The sequence below is a fragment of the Enoplosus armatus genome, chromosome 9 (assembly GCF_043641665.1).
Source record: "Enoplosus armatus isolate fEnoArm2 chromosome 9, fEnoArm2.hap1, whole genome shotgun sequence".
NCBI lineage: Eukaryota > Metazoa > Chordata > Actinopteri > Centrarchiformes > Enoplosidae > Enoplosus > Enoplosus armatus.
Window position 1 is genome coordinate 22,212,200 of NC_092188.1, and position 18,050 is coordinate 22,230,249.

Genomic DNA, 18,050 nt, shown 5'->3' on the forward strand with positions numbered 1-18,050 from the left:
ACCCAGGCAATAGTGAGACAGAGGAGCAAGTGTGACTCACTTTCCCCATATCTTCGCAGCGTTCAAGTTCACATGCATGTAGTTGGGGATGAGTGTGTGATGTGTCTCTATTTTGATTTAGATGGGTTTGTATGTATGTGTGAGTGAAATGACCCCTGACCTTTCCACTGACACCGTGCTGTTTGGTTGTGCATTTGATTCCGGGTTCATCACAGAGGAGCAAAGGCTGTTTTTCTAGTCCATGTGTTTGTAATTGCTTAGCATGGCAAAAGGCTCTTTGTGTTGTTTGAGTTGTTTTTGCAGGGTAGCAATTATAATTCTGCAATGGCATCTCAGTCACTTGGCAAAATTAAAAAACACCCGCACAGATGATTAATGTGTCCTTCAGCTCATTCTGTATTTCAACCGTGAGTAGTCACAGAATGAAGAGCAACTACATCACGTTGCTCATCTGGTCTCTTTTAGACTATTGTATTGGATGTTGATGCATTCATCATTGTAGTTGATTTATTGTAATCTCCTTTTTCTCATAAAGTCCATTTACTGTCCTTTGTTTGTTTAGCTCTCCATAAAATCAAGCTTGTTTCTCAGTACCAGTAACTTGTCAAGAGAGATATATGGAACTGGCATGAGCTTAAAGTGATTTGACTCTCATATGAAGTTTTACAGTTATTTCTCAGTTCTCAGCACATCATGTGCCAGACTATCATTCGCCCAAAACAAGTCAACCTGATAGTAGCTAGTGAGCTCTGGGCTAAATGGCTGCAGACCCTGTACCAAGGGTGCAAGCACATATTCAAAACTTTAGGTCTCCATATATATACACGTTCACGTGAGACACTTTGGCATAAAGATAAACTTGTCTTGTGCCCAGTGTGGGGTACTGGACCTGCAGCCAAGGGCAAATTAACTCTGAAACAGTTTTACGCTTCATGTCGCCTAGGATGCCTTAATGGTCAAATAATAAATTTTGCCCCTTGTTAAAGAAAGGGAGGGGAGCCTGAATTCAATAAAACAGTAGCGTTTCTCATGACGGTAGCATCTGGACAGTCCTCTGGAGGGCCAGGGATTTTCCAACTCATTAGGATCATGTTGTTTGGTATGCCGTCAACATTCTCCCTCGGCCAAGCCAGCCAAGCTACCTTTTTCACCGTTGTGTAGCCGCCAACATTTATGAAACTGGTCTCCCGTGGAGTGAAGTCAAATATTCCTCTCCCCTCACTCTGCCTTTCTCTTGGAACAGTGCTTGAGCAACATGGAGAAACATTTGCACATCTGGTCCGTGTGCTGGCAGGTTAGAAAAAGAGCAGTGGGGAAAAGAGTTTGGGTTTAGAAGGCAAGAGAGTGAAGGGGAATAGGTGATGTGTTGTGTAAGTATATGTTTTGTGGGGAAAAAACTCAGCAATAATTCCTATGATATAACCAAAGATGTCTAGTACTGTATCTGCTTTTGAAATTGCGGTGACACTCATAGGCCTTAAGGAAGATATTAGCTGTCCCAATCCCTCTCAATCTTTGGTGTGACAGTTTAAGTGTGGAGGAGAAATGGAAAATGAGGAGATGCAAGAAGAGAAGGAGCAAAGTAAAGAGTAAATTGTTGCGAACCGAGTTTGCTGTAGTGCATCTTCCTGCACACCCAGTGCAACCTTGCTGAATCGTTTTGGTTCCTGCGGGCACTGTGGTTGTGTCCACACTGTAAAATCATGATGGGACCTTGCCGAGTGTTCTGTGCTGGCTACTTGCCTTCCCACTCACTCCTCTGCTCTGCTTTCTCTCTCTGAGTTGTTTCCTTAACTAAGGCAAACCCAGTGTGTTTGGAGGCAGTGCTCTTTATTTTACATTCATGACAAATACGGGGGTTGTATCCAGATTTAAGTCTGTTCATTTGTTCGTTCATGTGTCACCAACCAGCAGTCATCAGGCCATTGCCAGGACAGTTCTCACACACACACACACATACACACACACACACACACACACACACACACACACATACATGCTGAGGCCAAACACTGAACATGGCAAACAAAAGCTGTTCACTTTGAACATGTGCTCTTTTTCATTCCTTCAGGAATTTCTCCTCCCTTCTGTCCTTTTGATGTTACAGGGTTTTTCAATAGTGGAAGGTGTTTCATATCGAGGTCTAGCTGATAACACAGATGGTCAGTGTCCTTCGCGGGGGAGCCATTCGGGTATGGGATTTCATTCCCTGTCCAAAAGGAAATTCCACAATTCAGCAAGGGGGGAAACTCAACAAAGCTTCAGTTTTAATCTCAAGGTACTGACAGACTGTAAAATGTTCTTCAAAATAATTGGTGGACTCAGATTAAAGCAACAGCCAGAGACTTAAAATCATTGCAGCTGACTGGAACACAGCCGCTAGGACTTGTAAGACTTTGGGTTACTGTGTTGCTCAGTGGCAACGACAGCAGTAACCCAGCGAGCAGCATACGCAGTGTGGCCTGTGTTTGCTCTGCAAGCCCCGAGACGATTGAGTGAAATCGGAAAGCAAACCGTAAAATGTTATACTCCTTGACAATCATACGTTGTCAGTCAGTGCCTGTTGCATGACAGCTTGGTTTGTCACACAACTGTCTGTAGAGCTCAGACATGAGCAGAGTTTTCTGCGGTGACACTTTATTCCAGCGCTCTCCTTTTGCATTCCAGCGAAGATCACACTAGTGTTATATTTTATTGGTGAGCTCTGCAGCAAACAGTATGTCATACTTTATGTGTCTGGTGGAATGGAGAGGTGGTCCATAGGGAGGGCGTGTGTGTGTTAGTGCATGCATTCTTACAGTGTGTGCCCCCTAACCCTCCGCCTCGTCAGCTGCCCAGTGAGGGGTTTTTTCAGCTCTGCCCTGCTGCATTCCCTCCTTCATTACTCCCATTTTTGCTTGAACAAAAACTTTGTTTTTTATGCTTTCACTGTTATCCCTTCTTTCTGTCTTTTCTCTGTAATTCTATGCTGCCAACTTTTATTTTCTCCCCCTTTCTTCCGTCTTTTTCATCCGTCACTCTTATCTATTCTGTTGCAGAAATCATTGTCTCACGCCGTCTCATTTTTCTTCCTGTAATCCCAGATTTTTTTTTCTCTTTCTCCTCTTCTCTGATTGTCAGCGGCCCGCCTGTTTTACACGTTGTCTTTGTTTATACTTCCAGGATGCTTTCGTGGTTCGCAGTAGCAGCCATAGTGGTAGCAGTAGTGGTAATAGTAGTAGAGAGCAGCCAGTAATTCCTGCCTACCACCGCTTCTAGCAACTGCTAACCTCAGATTCAGCGACACACTGACCACAGTGACCTCCCACACACTACTGGAGTCTGCATGCATTTGTGTGTGAGCGTACAGTATGTTATGCATAAGAATACGGGGAGTGCATGTCTAATTTTGGTACAGGGAAAGTGTAATATAATTTTCTCATTGCTCACTCTTCTTCTTCTGCTTCGTCTCAGCAAATATTTAGATATTCAATGGCTAAAAAGTCATTACGCATTTGCATTTCCTCTGTACAAAACAATACAAGAGAAATGTAGAGGGTATTTATTTACACCAACGTCACTAAATAGCTGAATGAATAGCTGGTCTGCAATCATAGCTCTTACTCTACTAGTGTTTCATATTTCAATACTTAATTACCCCCTGTAGTTTATCTCACTCAGTGTTTAAACAAATGTTACCTGTCAAATTTAAAAAGTTGTCATGGATCCCAGTGACTTAAGTTCTGTTCAGATCACATCCTTAGTCTGTACATTGCCATGAGCACACCGAATCTGTATGTTTTCTTATTGTATTCTTCATCTGTTTCCTGTTGATGATAGCTTTATTGGATTTTGATTCATACACACGTCCCCAATGGACCTGAGTCTTTTCAATTTCAACCGATGTATTTATAGCTCAGTACGCAGTGAGGAGTCACAGAGAGCTCCTAAAACCTGCAGATGGTACGACTCTGGCTGAGGGAATATGACCCTGTGATTTCTCGTCCATGTATTGTAAATATTGCCAATGTTTTTGTGAGAATGAGACTGCCTGCTTATGTCTGTTTGTGTGTGTATGCATTCGCCTGCGTGCATGCATGCCTGCATGCCTCTGTGTGTGTGTTATTTTTGTCCCACTGAATAAACAGAAATTAGAAGTCTTTGTTGCGCCCTTGCATCCGTGACATGGCAGTAAACCCTCCAGATGACACACAGAGAGGCCGGGATGCTCCAGACTGAGAGTAACTTCAGACAGCTCATTATAAAAGATGGATGATTTGGCCTTTTAAACACAGCCAGTGGTCTGTTTTTTTTCCTGCTTGTGCTATTTGCCTGAAAGTGAGTTGTAGCAGCATTTGACTTATTGATTATAGGTTACTGACATCCACCACAATGAACTGAAATGGTCAGTTTTTGGTTTCTTTGCCATATCAGAGTGACAGCTACAATAAGCATGAGCTAATCAATTGTTCCCTTCATTTGAGCCTGGCCTTTCTTCTTAATAGACTTTTCTTGAACATTGTCCTCCCTAAATTAACCATTCTGGGACCAGTTCACGATCTCTAACCAAGTTGGCATAAGGAAGTGGAGCAGAAACTCCAAAAGGCCTGCGCTATTGATTATTTCTACAATCTAAACTCTGTAGAGCAGAAAGGTTTGAACATAGTTTTGGTCCTTGCACTTGCTTCCCTGTTTTAGTGTCTCACAAAAGGCTGCATTTTGAAAGACAAAAGATCAAGGTAGTTTAAATCGGCATAAAATTGACATTTCCACCAGTGATGGATTCAGCTTTAATGCAGCTACCACAGCTGGCTTCCTGGCCACAGAGCTCTGTGGTGGTCTGGACTAGGACAAGAGGAGGGGGGTCTGGTAGAAGTTGGTTGGTGGTGGTCACCAGACGTGCTCTAGATGATTGCTGGGTGATATACGAGCTGTGACATAACTTTAGCATGACAGATATAGGGGGGAAAGAACAGAGGAAGAGGAGGAGAGAGAGTGAACGATATAATGAGCAGAATGAAAAATGAAAGAGAGAAGGAAAATAAAGGTTGGAGGGAAAAGTGACAGAAAGAAGGAAATAAAGAGATTGAGAGTGTGGGGTGGACCTCAGTGCCCAGAAACACAACTGGCCATTGGCTCTCTTTATTAAACCCAGCTTTTGCACCCAATTGAGTGTCGGGTTAAACAAGCACACACACACACGCACGCACACACACACACACACACACACACACACACGTAAAGAGACGTGAGATGCATGCCCACCTCCATCTTTAGCAAATCCTATATGAACTCACAGCATACGATCCCATTTAAGGCAAATGATGGCAAGAATGTTTGGATACAGCGAGCCTATGCTCTCACTGCATAGCGACTAGAAGCATGTTGATAATAATAGCCGGGACTTATGCTCTCACTCATAACACTATCATTATTAAAACAAGTCTTTTGTTTTTACAGGTTCCCCCTACACATACAGTGGAGGATGGGGTGGTTGGGGGGAAAAATAGAGAAAAGAGTGGAAACAAGTATAAATGAGGGTGACTTATTTATACTTTTCTTCACACTGATACTTCCCATTGCTTGGAAACAAGTGCAATCTCTTAGAAGACCACGTCGACAACAGTTTTTACGCATTTTTGCACTGCATGAAAAAGGCTGCTCCTGTCATGGCCAGCAGTTCACATCCCTGTGATCTAACTGCCTTCAGGGGCATGGGTCTGACGCAAATCCCCCTGTGACGCTGTGGCATAATAAGTGTCGGTAATAGCTCTGTGTTGTTGGAGGGGAAAAAGTGTCCATTTCCATATCACTCTGTCGCCTCCGTAAAATAATCCCTGGTATGCTGTGCATTTAATGTTGTCTGGTCCCAGAAGGTGCCCGTCTATCTTTTCTCCCTCCTTTTCACCCTCCATGGTGTTTCCCTCTGGTTCGCCCGTAATGCAGCTGTTGGTAGCATAGTCCTGTCCTATGAGACTGAACAGGGGAGGTTGCTCGCCACTCAGTTTTCCACTGTTTTCCACTGTTTTCCCGTGCAGATTTTGGCTGGCATGGCCTTCTTACTCACAAACCTCTCCCATCTATTAATCAAGACAAGCCAGAGGAACATGCAGCTTTGCCCTGTCATATAATGGGCCCATACACTTAGCTCATGGAGATTATTTTGATAGGCCTTTTTCATTGTTCCACAATGAAAGTGAAAGAAGGAAGGACGTGAGCCTTTTTTCATGGCCTGTGGTTGTCACAAACGTCAGTAAAGAGATGGGAAGCTTAATGAAAACCCTGAGATGTCTGTTTCAGTGTGGCCTGGCCCCTCACTCAAGTATTCATATTTCTTTGAAGAGGTAACTTATTGGTTTGAGAGAAATTTCTGCCTGTCTACTTGTCTGCTTCACGGATTGACATCAGGGCAGGAAGAAAGCAGGAGGGAAAGGGAAAGAAAGAGAGCTTTTTCATCCATACGCAACCGTATTTCTGACATTAAAAACACGTTGTGTCAGCATCAGAGAACCGATAAATAAATCTTGGATGGAACTTGAGACGGTTCTTGTCAATGAAAACTTCAATGAGCTACAGACGGCCCTCGCTCCACTCCTGGCAGATTGTGATGATGTTTTAAGTCAATCCAGACTCAGGCCTTCCTCTTTTCTTTTGTCTTCCTGAAGCCCCTTACTCTTTCTCTGTCGCTCACTTCACGCCAGAGCTAATGAGAGAAGCCAGTGGAGTCGATGCAAAACACAAGTTTGCTGTGTTTTGCCCCACAATTGGACATCAGATTACTTATTTATGTGTTTAATGGGATCAGAGGAACATAAAGTGCCTGAGGTCTGCTCCTCCATCAAACAACATGTTAAGTCAACTTTCACCAAACAACCGCTTTGCACATGCACACACACACACACACACACACACACACACACACACACACCCTCGTGGTTGGTGACTTCAGACACTCATCAGGGGACATTAGGCTTGTCATTTCTCACCATGATTCCTCATACATCATTCCCCTTTTCCTCACACTGTCCGCTGGCTTCTGGCGAAAGATGATATTTCAAAGAAATCAGGAGTCAACTGAGAGTGTGCCAAGGATTTTCTCTCCCCTGTTTGTTTGAATAGTAGCCCACTTTTCTGTCATGGGAAATAAGATGTGATTCCAGGCATGTTGGAGGACATGGATGATCCTCAGTACGGGATCTGGAAGCCTGAGGTTCACGTCCAACTTTATATTTTTGCTCTCTGATATGAATCGTCGATGGTTTCTCAGAGGCATCTTTCCACTTACCACTAAATCCAATATACCGTTGGCACAGTATAGCACTTAAATTGGTAGTTGATCTCAAAGATCTATGATGCTTTTTAGAAACCTGGCTGGTCGTTGGTAGTTGAGAAGGGCAGTTTAGTTTGCTGGCCAAGCTTGGGTTGAGCAGAGTTTCTGTAGATTTAAGCTTTCGTCATTTAAAGCTGGAACACTCGACGCCCGATGCTCCCCCGTGGACTGAAATATGATATGAAAACCCCCTGCAGCCGTGGTTTATGAAACGTTACCGTGGTGAAGACTTGTAGGCTCCTGCAATGTGTCATCAATAGATAAGGGAGCTAGGAAGACAAGTTAAGGTGTGCAGAGTACCGTTGTCGTTAGGTATAAATTGTATATTATCGTGAAGGCTCTGACATATTAGCCACTCTTATAAATGAATAAAATAATTGTTGCGGTATCAGGAAAGCATCATGAAACATTAAAGCCATTAAAGGAGAGACTGATTCAACACAAGCTTTTACTTTTCGTAAAGTAAATAATGGTGTGAAGAATAGGATACATAACATATAGCAGATTTGTTAAGTAATTAGGTAGCTGACTAACTGTCTAAGCTGTTTAAAAACTGGTACACAAAAAGCAAAGAGCATCACTGCGACATGAAACAAAATGCACTCTAAGTAGAACGGGCTTTAAAGCACCCACAGCAGACTGCTCTGAATGTTAAGCCCTGAATCAATGACAGCCCCAAATAAATCTGTTTGTATTTATGTCATCTGGTAGTGTCTGCAGAGCTGGCTCCCTGCTGTGAGCCAACCGTCCCTTCTAAGGGTAGTGACTAGTGCCGACTGAGCACATAGCTCCACGTCACAGGGCCATAAATTTCCACTGTAACTCCCATTGAAGTGCCTCTGCAAGCACCAAAACCCCAGTCACGTCTTGGCTACCACCACACACAGACACAGTCAGCCTCTGCAAAGCTGAGACATAAATATTGATCTCAGTGGATTATTGATAAACAAGAACTCTGTGCTTGGTTTCTCTTTAATTCTCTTCCATAAGGGAAGAGGAGAGAGGGGGAGAAAGCTTGAGAAAAAGAGCAAGGCTGAGTTATAGAGTCACAGAGATCTTGAGAGTCAGCGAGAGAAAGAGCAGTAATCCAGAGTTACATTTCAGTGACGGAGGGGCTGGTTTAGCATCATTAGCTGCGGTCTGTAGTTTCGAGCATCTCTCTCATGGTGGAACCACACTGGCATTCCATCCTGGCTGCTACTTCAAAGCCAGAATGCCCCTGTTTCTTGTGCTAACCAAATTTGTCAGGGCAGCATTAGGCTGGGGATATGGGAGATTGAGAGGCAGGCCCTCTCATCCAGAACTGTGTTTTAATGGCCTATCTCACCACCGGCTAATCATCTCCTTACAAGTGGCAATGCGGGAATCCTCTGTGTCACAGCACATGTTCCTCTATCACTCTGTCTCGCACATCTGTCTCTCCCCTTTTCTCTTACTCTCTCTCATCTTCCTCACTTGTTCTATAACTCGCTCAGTTTTGCTGTGCATCTCGTTCTACACCCCCCTCGTTTTTCGCCGTCTTCCAAACCCCACTGCCTAGGCCCATTAGTGTTGGCCAAATTGCTTCCGCATGAAGACTCCTTAATTGTGGTAATTCGGTGGCAGAGAGAACCAAGGTTTCAATGTGCGGAGAACATGTGTCACTGCTTTAGTGGGCAGACGGAAAGGCAGGCAGCACCTGGAGGGGATGGTAATCATTGAAATTAGACCCCCAGCCTCCGCTACCACCAGCACTTACACCCCATCACTGTCTTTATACCTCGACCCAGTGTGCTCGAAGCAGCTTGGCTAGGCTGCGTTTCTGTGTGCGTAGACACTTGTTTGCCTGCCTCTTACTCTGATGTTTGTCTGTCCACCCAACTGCATTGTAAGGTAAAGGTATTGCAAGTTAGAAATGTTTCCTCTGTACACGTAGGCGTGGTTGAGGGAAACCCTGGTTGTGGGGCTGTGCGTGTTTGTGTGGTAACTATCACTGCTCATGCAAACTGTCCAGTTCCTGTTCCATTTATTTAAAAATCTTGCAGTTGCTGCTACCTGAAATGTAAAATGGATCTCTTCCTGTGTGCAAGGCCCTGCAAATGCCCTAAGCCACGTAGGAAGTAGCAAAACTGACACTTTTTTCTAGGAAACAAACTCTCTTTAAGCGACTGACTATAAACATTTAATGCCCTGCTAAAGTCACCTTTATGACACCTCCACTCTCCTAAGAATAATCTTCTGGCAGTATAGAAATGAGATTTTGTTAAAAGTGATGAGTCTCCCCTGCGGACAGTGTTTGCCCACTGCCAAAGCGGCTGTCCTCTCAGCTTTAACTGGCAGGACAAACCACTACTGGTTCACCTTGTCTGTTTTCCTGTCCCTCTCTCTCTGCATGTGTCTTTATTTTTGCTGTAAGTCAGTACTTGGCGAGGTGCCAGCAGACCTCCTGCTCCTACTTACTGCTTCTACTTCAGCCCCTCCTGACTTAGGAGAGACAGTTATTGTTTCTGCATCAGCACTTAATGGCTCAGCTGGCTGCTTTCGGCCTACCCAACCTGTCTATGTCTACCTCTTTTTCTGTCAGCCCCCCTAGCTGCTGTGGGCCCATTGCCAGAGCCGGGGCTTTTAGTACTGTAGGCTCTCTTTCCTTCTCTCTCATCTGTCTTTGTCTGTCTGCCTGCCCATTCGGGTTTGGCGATAGTGTGCATGCTCTTGTCAGCCGATCGTCATCACATATCCGTGCCAGGGACTGGTTTTCTGAAAAGTAGTGGGACTCTTCACTCATGACTGTAATGTGACTGTGTGGAGTGGAGGTGTGATAACTTGAATCGAAACAGCGTTAATTGCTGTTTTAGCACAAGTCATAGTCTTTATATGCTGTATCTCCTTCTCTGTCCATATCTGTCGGCCTTGTAGAACACATCAACTCATCAAAGTTGAAGAGCATACATTAAAAAACTTTTCACACAGAGAGGAAGACTTCTTCCTTCTCCTTCTTCTTCGTATGACACTTCAGTGTTCCCATGCGAATGTCCTGGCTTATTCCCTAAAAAACCCCTTCCATAGCGTTAGAAATGGAAATTGTGTAGTGTTTCTCTGGTGTTTAGTGAATGTAGGCTAATGCAAACACTGTGCTTCATCTAAACTGTAGATTTGCCTGGTCTAGCATTATAGGCAGTCAACTTTCCCATACCATTCCATGCAGCAGTGAGAGCAGGACATGTTGGAATGTGTAAAACATGGCTTTCAAGTCCGCAGATGTCCTGCACACGCAGACATACTGAGACATGTGCACGCCAACTATTGAGGTATGCAGAAAGCAAAAAAAGCAGTCCCCACATCCCCAACTGCCCCAATCAGTGTGTGCTCTCTCTTCTTTTATCCATCCTTTCTTTCTTTTTCTTTCTGTCCCTTAGTAGTTCTTTACTGACTCTCCTTCCCTTCGTATTTTCCACACTCCCCTCAGTGTTCAGGATGGCAAATCCAGCTGCCCATGGTTGCCCTCACGGTGTTTGATGGAGTGCTGTAGCCTCTGGCCCCTAGCTGTGTGTTTATGTTCTTCTTGCACCTGCCCTTGCTTAAAGCACCACACACATTCACTCAGTCCGTCACTCGGTCACACACAGAAACACACACACACACACACACACACACACACACACACACACTAATGCATCTTAAATACAGAAACCAAACTGAATACCACCGTTAAGTCGACAAACTACCAACCCTTGTGTTTTTCCTCTTCCTGTGTACCCCACTTTTTTATAGTCCAACAGCTGGACAAAACATTGTCCAGAGCCCCCCCCCACGCAACAACCACCACCCCAGCAGGTGCACCGTGCCCTTTAGGACATCTACGCGGGCAAAGGGGGATATGTTATAGTGATACCCTTAGTGCCATTTATGAAAGAGCAAATAGAGTAGAACGAACGGCCCCTGTCATGTTCCAGATTGGCTTGCTCTTTTAACATCTCCATCTTTTCCAGTAAGAATGAAGGACTCAAGGGAACAGTCAGCCTGTGTGGAGGCCTACTCATCACTGTTGCAATCACTTTTCCTTCAGTGCTGTTTTGAAAAAAGCCAAACGGTCAATCTGGATATCCATTCTCTACAACGGTCTGTTCTTTTTGGGTAGATAGGTCATGTGTTTTTAGGTTCACAGAGATGCACTCAATAATAGCCAATCCTTTTATGGCAAATGTATGTCAGCTGTATTTTTTCCAGGAAGGGAAGCTTAGCTTTGTGTAGTGCCTCTGTCATTCTCCAGCTTTCCCTCTGGTATTGGATCATCAAATAAGCATCAAATAACCCAAATGTCTTTGTGTGTACATATCTGTGTTTCAACATGGTAACTCAACTCTGTACCCTGGTTTCTACCCCCCCAAAAAAGGTTATTTAAAACAACAACAAAACGATTTTTCTCCCCCTGAAACAATATTCTACACCACAGGCTTAGTTTTGAGTTGACTGAGGAAATCAAGAGGAAAATCTGTCTCTCTTTCGTGCTTGTATGTTCTCAAAACAAACACACACTTAGCAACGCAAGAGTGGGAAGTGGAGACAACCCCCCCCCCCCCTCCGAAATCTTCCTTAATTCTTAAAAATACCACTAGCTTGAGACAGAACCTGCAGATCATTTTCTCAACAGTGTCATTTTGTTATTTGATAGAGAAGCAGGTAAGCAAAGCCACAGAGAGACACACGCAACTCTGTTTGACCTGCAGATATATTAAGTAGCAGGCAGGGAGACAGAGGGAGGGTTATTAACGTTCCCATCTTCCATCTGGGCTGATAGAGGGCCTCTCAGACAGCAGGTGAAGAGGTTGCTGGGTAATTTGTCTGAGAGAGGGAGAGGAGGGAAGTCAGTGGTTAGGGATTTTTAGCAATTGCCAGTAATTCCCTTGGTTAAATGTGCTGTGTGTGTATGTGTGTCCACTTGAATCCCATCCGTATCCACGCTGCCTGCTGTTTTACATTAAAACTACCTTTAAACTGTGAGCTGAATGAGATTAACAACTGCAAATAAAAATACTATGTACTACGTTTGGTGTAAAACAACCTCTTATCCAAGTTATCTTTGTTTATGCAGCATCCAGACTGGATTACCTAAGTAGGTAAAAATTTGAACAGTGGTGATTTGAGCAGACAGACAGGGAAAGAGAGGAGAAGAAAGGTGGGGAGTAAGAAGAGTTTGGGGGAGAATACAGGTGGAAGAGTTAGATAATAAGAAATGGAAGGAAAAAAGTGGATGAAAGAAAGCTTTTAGATGTCCAGACCAGCTTTTTCCTGGTAGTTTCAGGAACTATTGCCAAATAATGACCTGTTGTACTTCCATAGGCTCTCTGGTATCACCGCTCATCTGTGCCTTATTAATACAACCTTCTCACTCACCGGTTTGCAATAAATCCCTGGTATCCAATCCATCTGTTTCATTTGTTCTTCATCCATTTTTTGTGTGTTTGTGTTTATATTAAATGTTTAAGTTTCTCTTTTTTCTTGTCATTCTGCCTCTCTGACTTGTTGATCTTAGAGTCACTGGGCCAGCATTTGACAGAAAAAGCCCCACTGAGTTATAAACTCAGTCAAAAAGTGCTGTGGACACTTGTAGGAAATGAAGTGCTATCACTGTAAGAGGGGATTATTCTGAGAAGTAAAGCCTTATTGGAACAGGTGATGTAAGAATTTAATGTGATTCCCTCGGACAGTTCCAGCTCTGTGGAAGAATGTAGCATGTGATGGATGGATCCTCCTCTCCTCTCTCAACAGGCGGTTTGGCACAGAACTCCCTAAACTCTACAGTATCTTTTAGCCATCCAGCTATTTCTCCCTCCTCCCGTTATGTGTTTGAAATAGCCTCTCACCATAGAAATAACATTGACATATCATAATGGTGAATATGTAATCCCCCCCTCCCCCCAACTCTTTACCACAGTGCAAACAGTTTCATTTTGGAAAGATGGCAGACGGGAGGTTCTTCCACACTAGGCTGCCATTAAGAGAAATAATCATAGAGTGAAGAGCACTTGAGGCTCCTGTGATGTAATGCTGGTGTTAGGTGAGTTGTAGCTGACACTAAGCTGGATACCGGCGTGACTGTATTGGATATTGTATTGGAAAGATATATCCTTTATATTGGCCTATTACTCATACTCCTAATAGTCCCTGTTATTTAACTTCAAATGTTCAAGTCATTCAACTCAGTAGATATGCTGGGAACTTGTAAAACATTCCCAACAAGCACTTGACAATTGAAGGTTTTTTTTTTTTAATCTCTGTTGATATCCTTCCTGGGCACCTTCTTAAAACAATACGGCTGTGATGTCGGGACTTTGCTGCAGTGCAACCAAAATCCCATCAGTGTACTGTAAATTTTTTCACAGGAAGCTTTCCAAATCCAGAGGGATAAAGAATACAAATGAAATGTGTCCCTAGTAAATTTTCAGATCCTGTCAGCTTGTGCTTACAGATAAATACACATGTAAAAATAAAACAAATTTACTAGGGCTTGGCATAGATTGTAGCAAGACTAGTAGCTAATAAAGGCGTATCATACATTACAGTAAAATGTGTTATATAGATTGTGGCTTTCATGGACCGTTCACTTGTGTCAACAAACAGCTTACTATAATATGCAAATGTTTTTTTTGTTTTTTTTCAATTTGACATGTTTATCATGGGGCGCCACTAGAATCCCTGCTAGAGCTTAGATAAACACCACACACTTGGCCTGGTGTTGGTGATATCTGTGTTTCAGAGCACCTGGGAGAGACAGAGAGGGAAAGAAAAGGGTCAAGAACAATTAAAGGTCAATCAAGTATTTAACGAAGCCACGGCAGCAGTGTTTAAACCTGCCGGACTGCACTTCATTTTCACTTTGTTTTTTTTTTTATTTATTAGGTGTGAAGTCTCCGGGCCCGTCACCGACTCTTGAGGGCTCGATCCAAAACCTGGAGCTGAAGTTCTGCAGCCGTGCGACGGTGAAATGCGCCTCGGGAACCGTGGGAGCTGTAAAAGTGTGCGCCAGGACCCCAGGTGTGTGCAGCTGTGCCCTGTTAAAACTTTACTGCCTGTGTAGGAGGGAGAGAGTGAGACCGACTAGACTCTTCTTTGACTCTCTGTAACTTGTGCGTTTATACACTCCGCTCTGTCTCGCTCCCTCTCCCTCTCTCCCGCTCAATCTTTGTCTTGATTCCTTTCCAGCTATGTGATTCAGTTGCTGTTTTCTCCTGGGGCGCTGTCATTGGGCTCTGGCCATGTCTTTGATGGCAAGGATGTTATTGGAGCTAGTGTCATAGCACAGAGTTCACAAGGTCAAACTGCACACATGATGTCAGGCAGATTATAAGATCTATTGCAGCTGTCAATATAGAAAAAAACAGCATGTGCCATTCATTTTCTTCGTTCAAAATTAACATAGTTAGTGGACGCATAAAATAATGTACATACAGGGAGTTTTGAGGTCAATGCATTTCGTCTGTTTGACATATTTTGTTATAATTTTCAATTTTCAGCAACACATTTTTTCCCACAGATTTCACCTGCAGTTTCAACATGGATGATGTGGCGTCTTTTGGTTCTTATGCTGATTTGAAGACACAAAATGCTGATTGACAAACTACTTGAATTGCTGACAAATGCTGTAATTTGTTTTAACATTTACAATTTATTATTAAAAGCCGTTAGGCACAAAGTGTCTTCAACCCTTGTATTATTTAGACTAAGACACTAAAACACAGCTGACGTGCTCATGTTCATTTTCTTCTTTTCAACTTTGAGTCCCAAAGCACTTCAAATAATCTTTAATTTTTTGTAATCCATGTTTTTGTATCCTCTTCGCTTGAATCATTTTTAGTGATTTTGGTAACTGGGAAATTTGTAATATACTAATTAGCCCTTACGTCTTGTCTCGTAGGTTCAGGAGAGGGGGTTAAGGAGAAGCTGGTTCCTCTGATTCAGGGCCCATCTGACACCAAAGAACTCCATATGAGCCGCTGGCTTAATGAGATTCGCAAGCCGGAATCCTTGCTGGCCCCCGACCTGCTGGCGTTTTCTGTTCAGGTCCCTCTGCAAGGAGACGATTGCAGGAACTCAGGTAGAAGCTTCTGAGATGTTGTTAAGTGCGTCCCTTACAGTCTCTCCTCTCCTGTCTTTCCCTTTCCATCGCATCTATCAAAGTGCGTTTCTCTGTGGCACGAATCAAAATCACCGTCCTGTGTTGATATATCAGTTTTTTTAGCTAATTTTCCGGTCGTGGTTGTGGTGTTTGGACTTGTGACAGTCACTGGTAGTCCATATTCCATCTCAATTATTGTTCATCTAATACAAGAGTCTCGGTTTGTTTTGGTCATCATATTTTCCTTCCACCCATAATGTCACGCAGTGCCCCCTTTCAGTTATTTATTTAGTAAAGCCGATAAGTGTTTTCCACTCCAGTATCCTCGAGACAGGGTTGGCAACTCCTCGTCTCTTTACAGGCAGCATGAGTTCTCTAAACAGCCGTTAGTCTCTGTCAGCGCGGGGCCGAGCTGGCTAACAACAGCTAACCACTCGAGGATTGCTGTTGAAGGCTGCACTGATGTCAGGTTGCAGTGTTTGATTGCGTCCTTAGACCACAGATTGTATTTCTGGTGTCAGTTGGAGAGTGTGTGGGTGTATACATGTGTGTTTAGAGGGAGGGTGTGGGATTATTCAGTAGCCCTTCCAAAAGACTAAAAATGCAATTCAGATTCCAAAGCTCAAAGTGCTGCAGTGTTTGATTTAGTAAGTTGGATATTTAATGACTCTGTGCGTCTCATGTATCTACAGCAGTAGCCAGGTATGTCGTCATCTATACAGCATGGTCTCCAGTGTTCTTTCAAGCTGAGATTGCTCCTGTAGTGCTTTCCTCTGTGAATGAGGCCATGAATATCAGTATGTCATCACTAACCTTTCCTCCCCACCTGCAATTGCAACTAGTTCTCCTATCGGGCAGCTCTACCGGGCTCCCAGGGAAGATTGAAACCTATGGAAGTAGATGTACTTGACAGTCTCTTCTATGTTATGGCCTTCTATTGCTCCCAAGTCTCTAAAAGCTGACAAAAGGTGAGTCTCTCAAAGTCTCGAAGTACACTCTGGGCTGTTATCCCACAACCCCCTCCTGCCCAACAGCAGATACAGGAGAAGCCTGGGGTGACAGTGTAAAACAATACACCTCCAGTATTTGTTTTCAGAGTTGTCTTCAGAGTCACAACTGTACATCACTTTTAATACAGGTCTGCAGAGATTCATCGTGTGGCCTTGACTTACGTAAACCCCCAAACCAGGCCCTGAATCATATCAGGTCCCTGGGCCTTAAACATGTCAGCGCTGAGATGGAGATGGAGCTGGCCTCAGGTGGTTTCAGACTGCGAGGAGAAGATACAGCTGTAGCTTAGGGTGTAGTGAAGTAAGAAGATAAGTACGGTTTAGAGACAGTGGTTTTGGGAGGTCATCCCTAACCAGGAATTCCACTGCTGTTTGAATGTCACCCAGTCAATCACTGTCCCATTGCTATTGAACAGAGCGCCAAAACCCTGCTATAAATTGAAAATGTAAGGCAGGGAAAAGCTTACATTTCATAGGCAACTCACGGTTTGATAAATTTGAGGACAGTCATTGAATAAATTTCCTGAAACTTGCTATGACATAAGAGTAGATTTTCAAAGCAACGTTGTATTTCTGACAAGGGGTTGTTCCACCCTTTACAGCCTGACAGACATAGATAGATATTTTTAGGAACTTTGGTAAATTCTATTTAGTGCACAGCCTCAGACTATTACTTTGATTTAGAGAGCATATTATTTCAGCGATGCAATGGCTCATAAAGACAGTACATATTTTTGAATATTAAAACCTGATCTGAACACAAACCAGAAGACCAAAAGGAAGCGAAAAGAGGGGGAGAGAGAAAGAAGATGAAGGTGAAAGGGAGGTGGGGGGGCTGACTCCCAGAAGCACTGAATATATCTCCAGCAGATGTGAAGCAGTGCAGGCCTGCAATCCTTCTCATCACTGCCTTAATACGCTCCTCTTTTTCCCCCTTTCTTTTGTGTTTGGTGTTCTTTCTCTCTCGCTCTGTCTGCATCTCTCTTTTGTCTTTTAACCTTTTTGGTTTCTTTTAATCTCACATCTAGAATACTCTCAGCACTTTCTGTCTCTCCTTCTGACAGGACATTGATTTCTCATTGGCTGGTGGTAGTTGCAAAGGAACAAACCTTGTAAGCCATTTTAAACAGTAACTTCTTTTTTTTTTATTTTGAACGCAAGGCACCACAAAACAGCTGAGACACACACACACACACACACACACACACACACACACACACACACACACACAGTATTTCTGCCAGAAATCTTTCTTTTATCTGCAATATGCCTGTCAATACAGTCGAAGCTGGAGACAGCAGCGTGGCTTGACAGTAACAATTTCACCAGACTGGAATATTTCTCTCTCTCTCTCTGCGTGTGTGTGTGTTGTGTCAAGCGTGCTGCTGAAGGAAGAGCTTGCAAAGTTGTTGTGTGTGTGCACGCAGACATTTTTGGGTGTCTACTTATAGGTCTGTGTTTTGTATGGCGGTCAACCTTACATCAAAGCTTTTGGTGTGTCCACATGTCCCGTGTCCCCGCTGTCATCCAGAGGGTGACTGGGAGCCTGTTAGAGCAGTGTTAATGGAATGATGGATGCAACGCCTCATTCAGCCAGAGATGAAAGGTGGAGTAGCACCACTCTAAATGGGCTGCA

General features: G+C 43.7%; 1 protein-coding gene across 1 annotated transcript in view; it reads left to right on the top strand.

Moving 5' to 3' along the window:
* LOC139290685 (intermembrane lipid transfer protein VPS13B-like) overlaps window positions 1–18,050 on the top strand; it is a 307,621-nt gene that overhangs the window by 69,149 nt on the left and 220,422 nt on the right. The window contains exons 18-19 of the mRNA XM_070912524.1: window positions 14,189–14,323; window positions 15,210–15,383. Of these exons, the coding sequence (XP_070768625.1) occupies window positions 14,189–14,323; window positions 15,210–15,383 (309 nt within the window). The remainder of the gene's footprint in view (window positions 1–14,188; window positions 14,324–15,209; window positions 15,384–18,050) is intronic.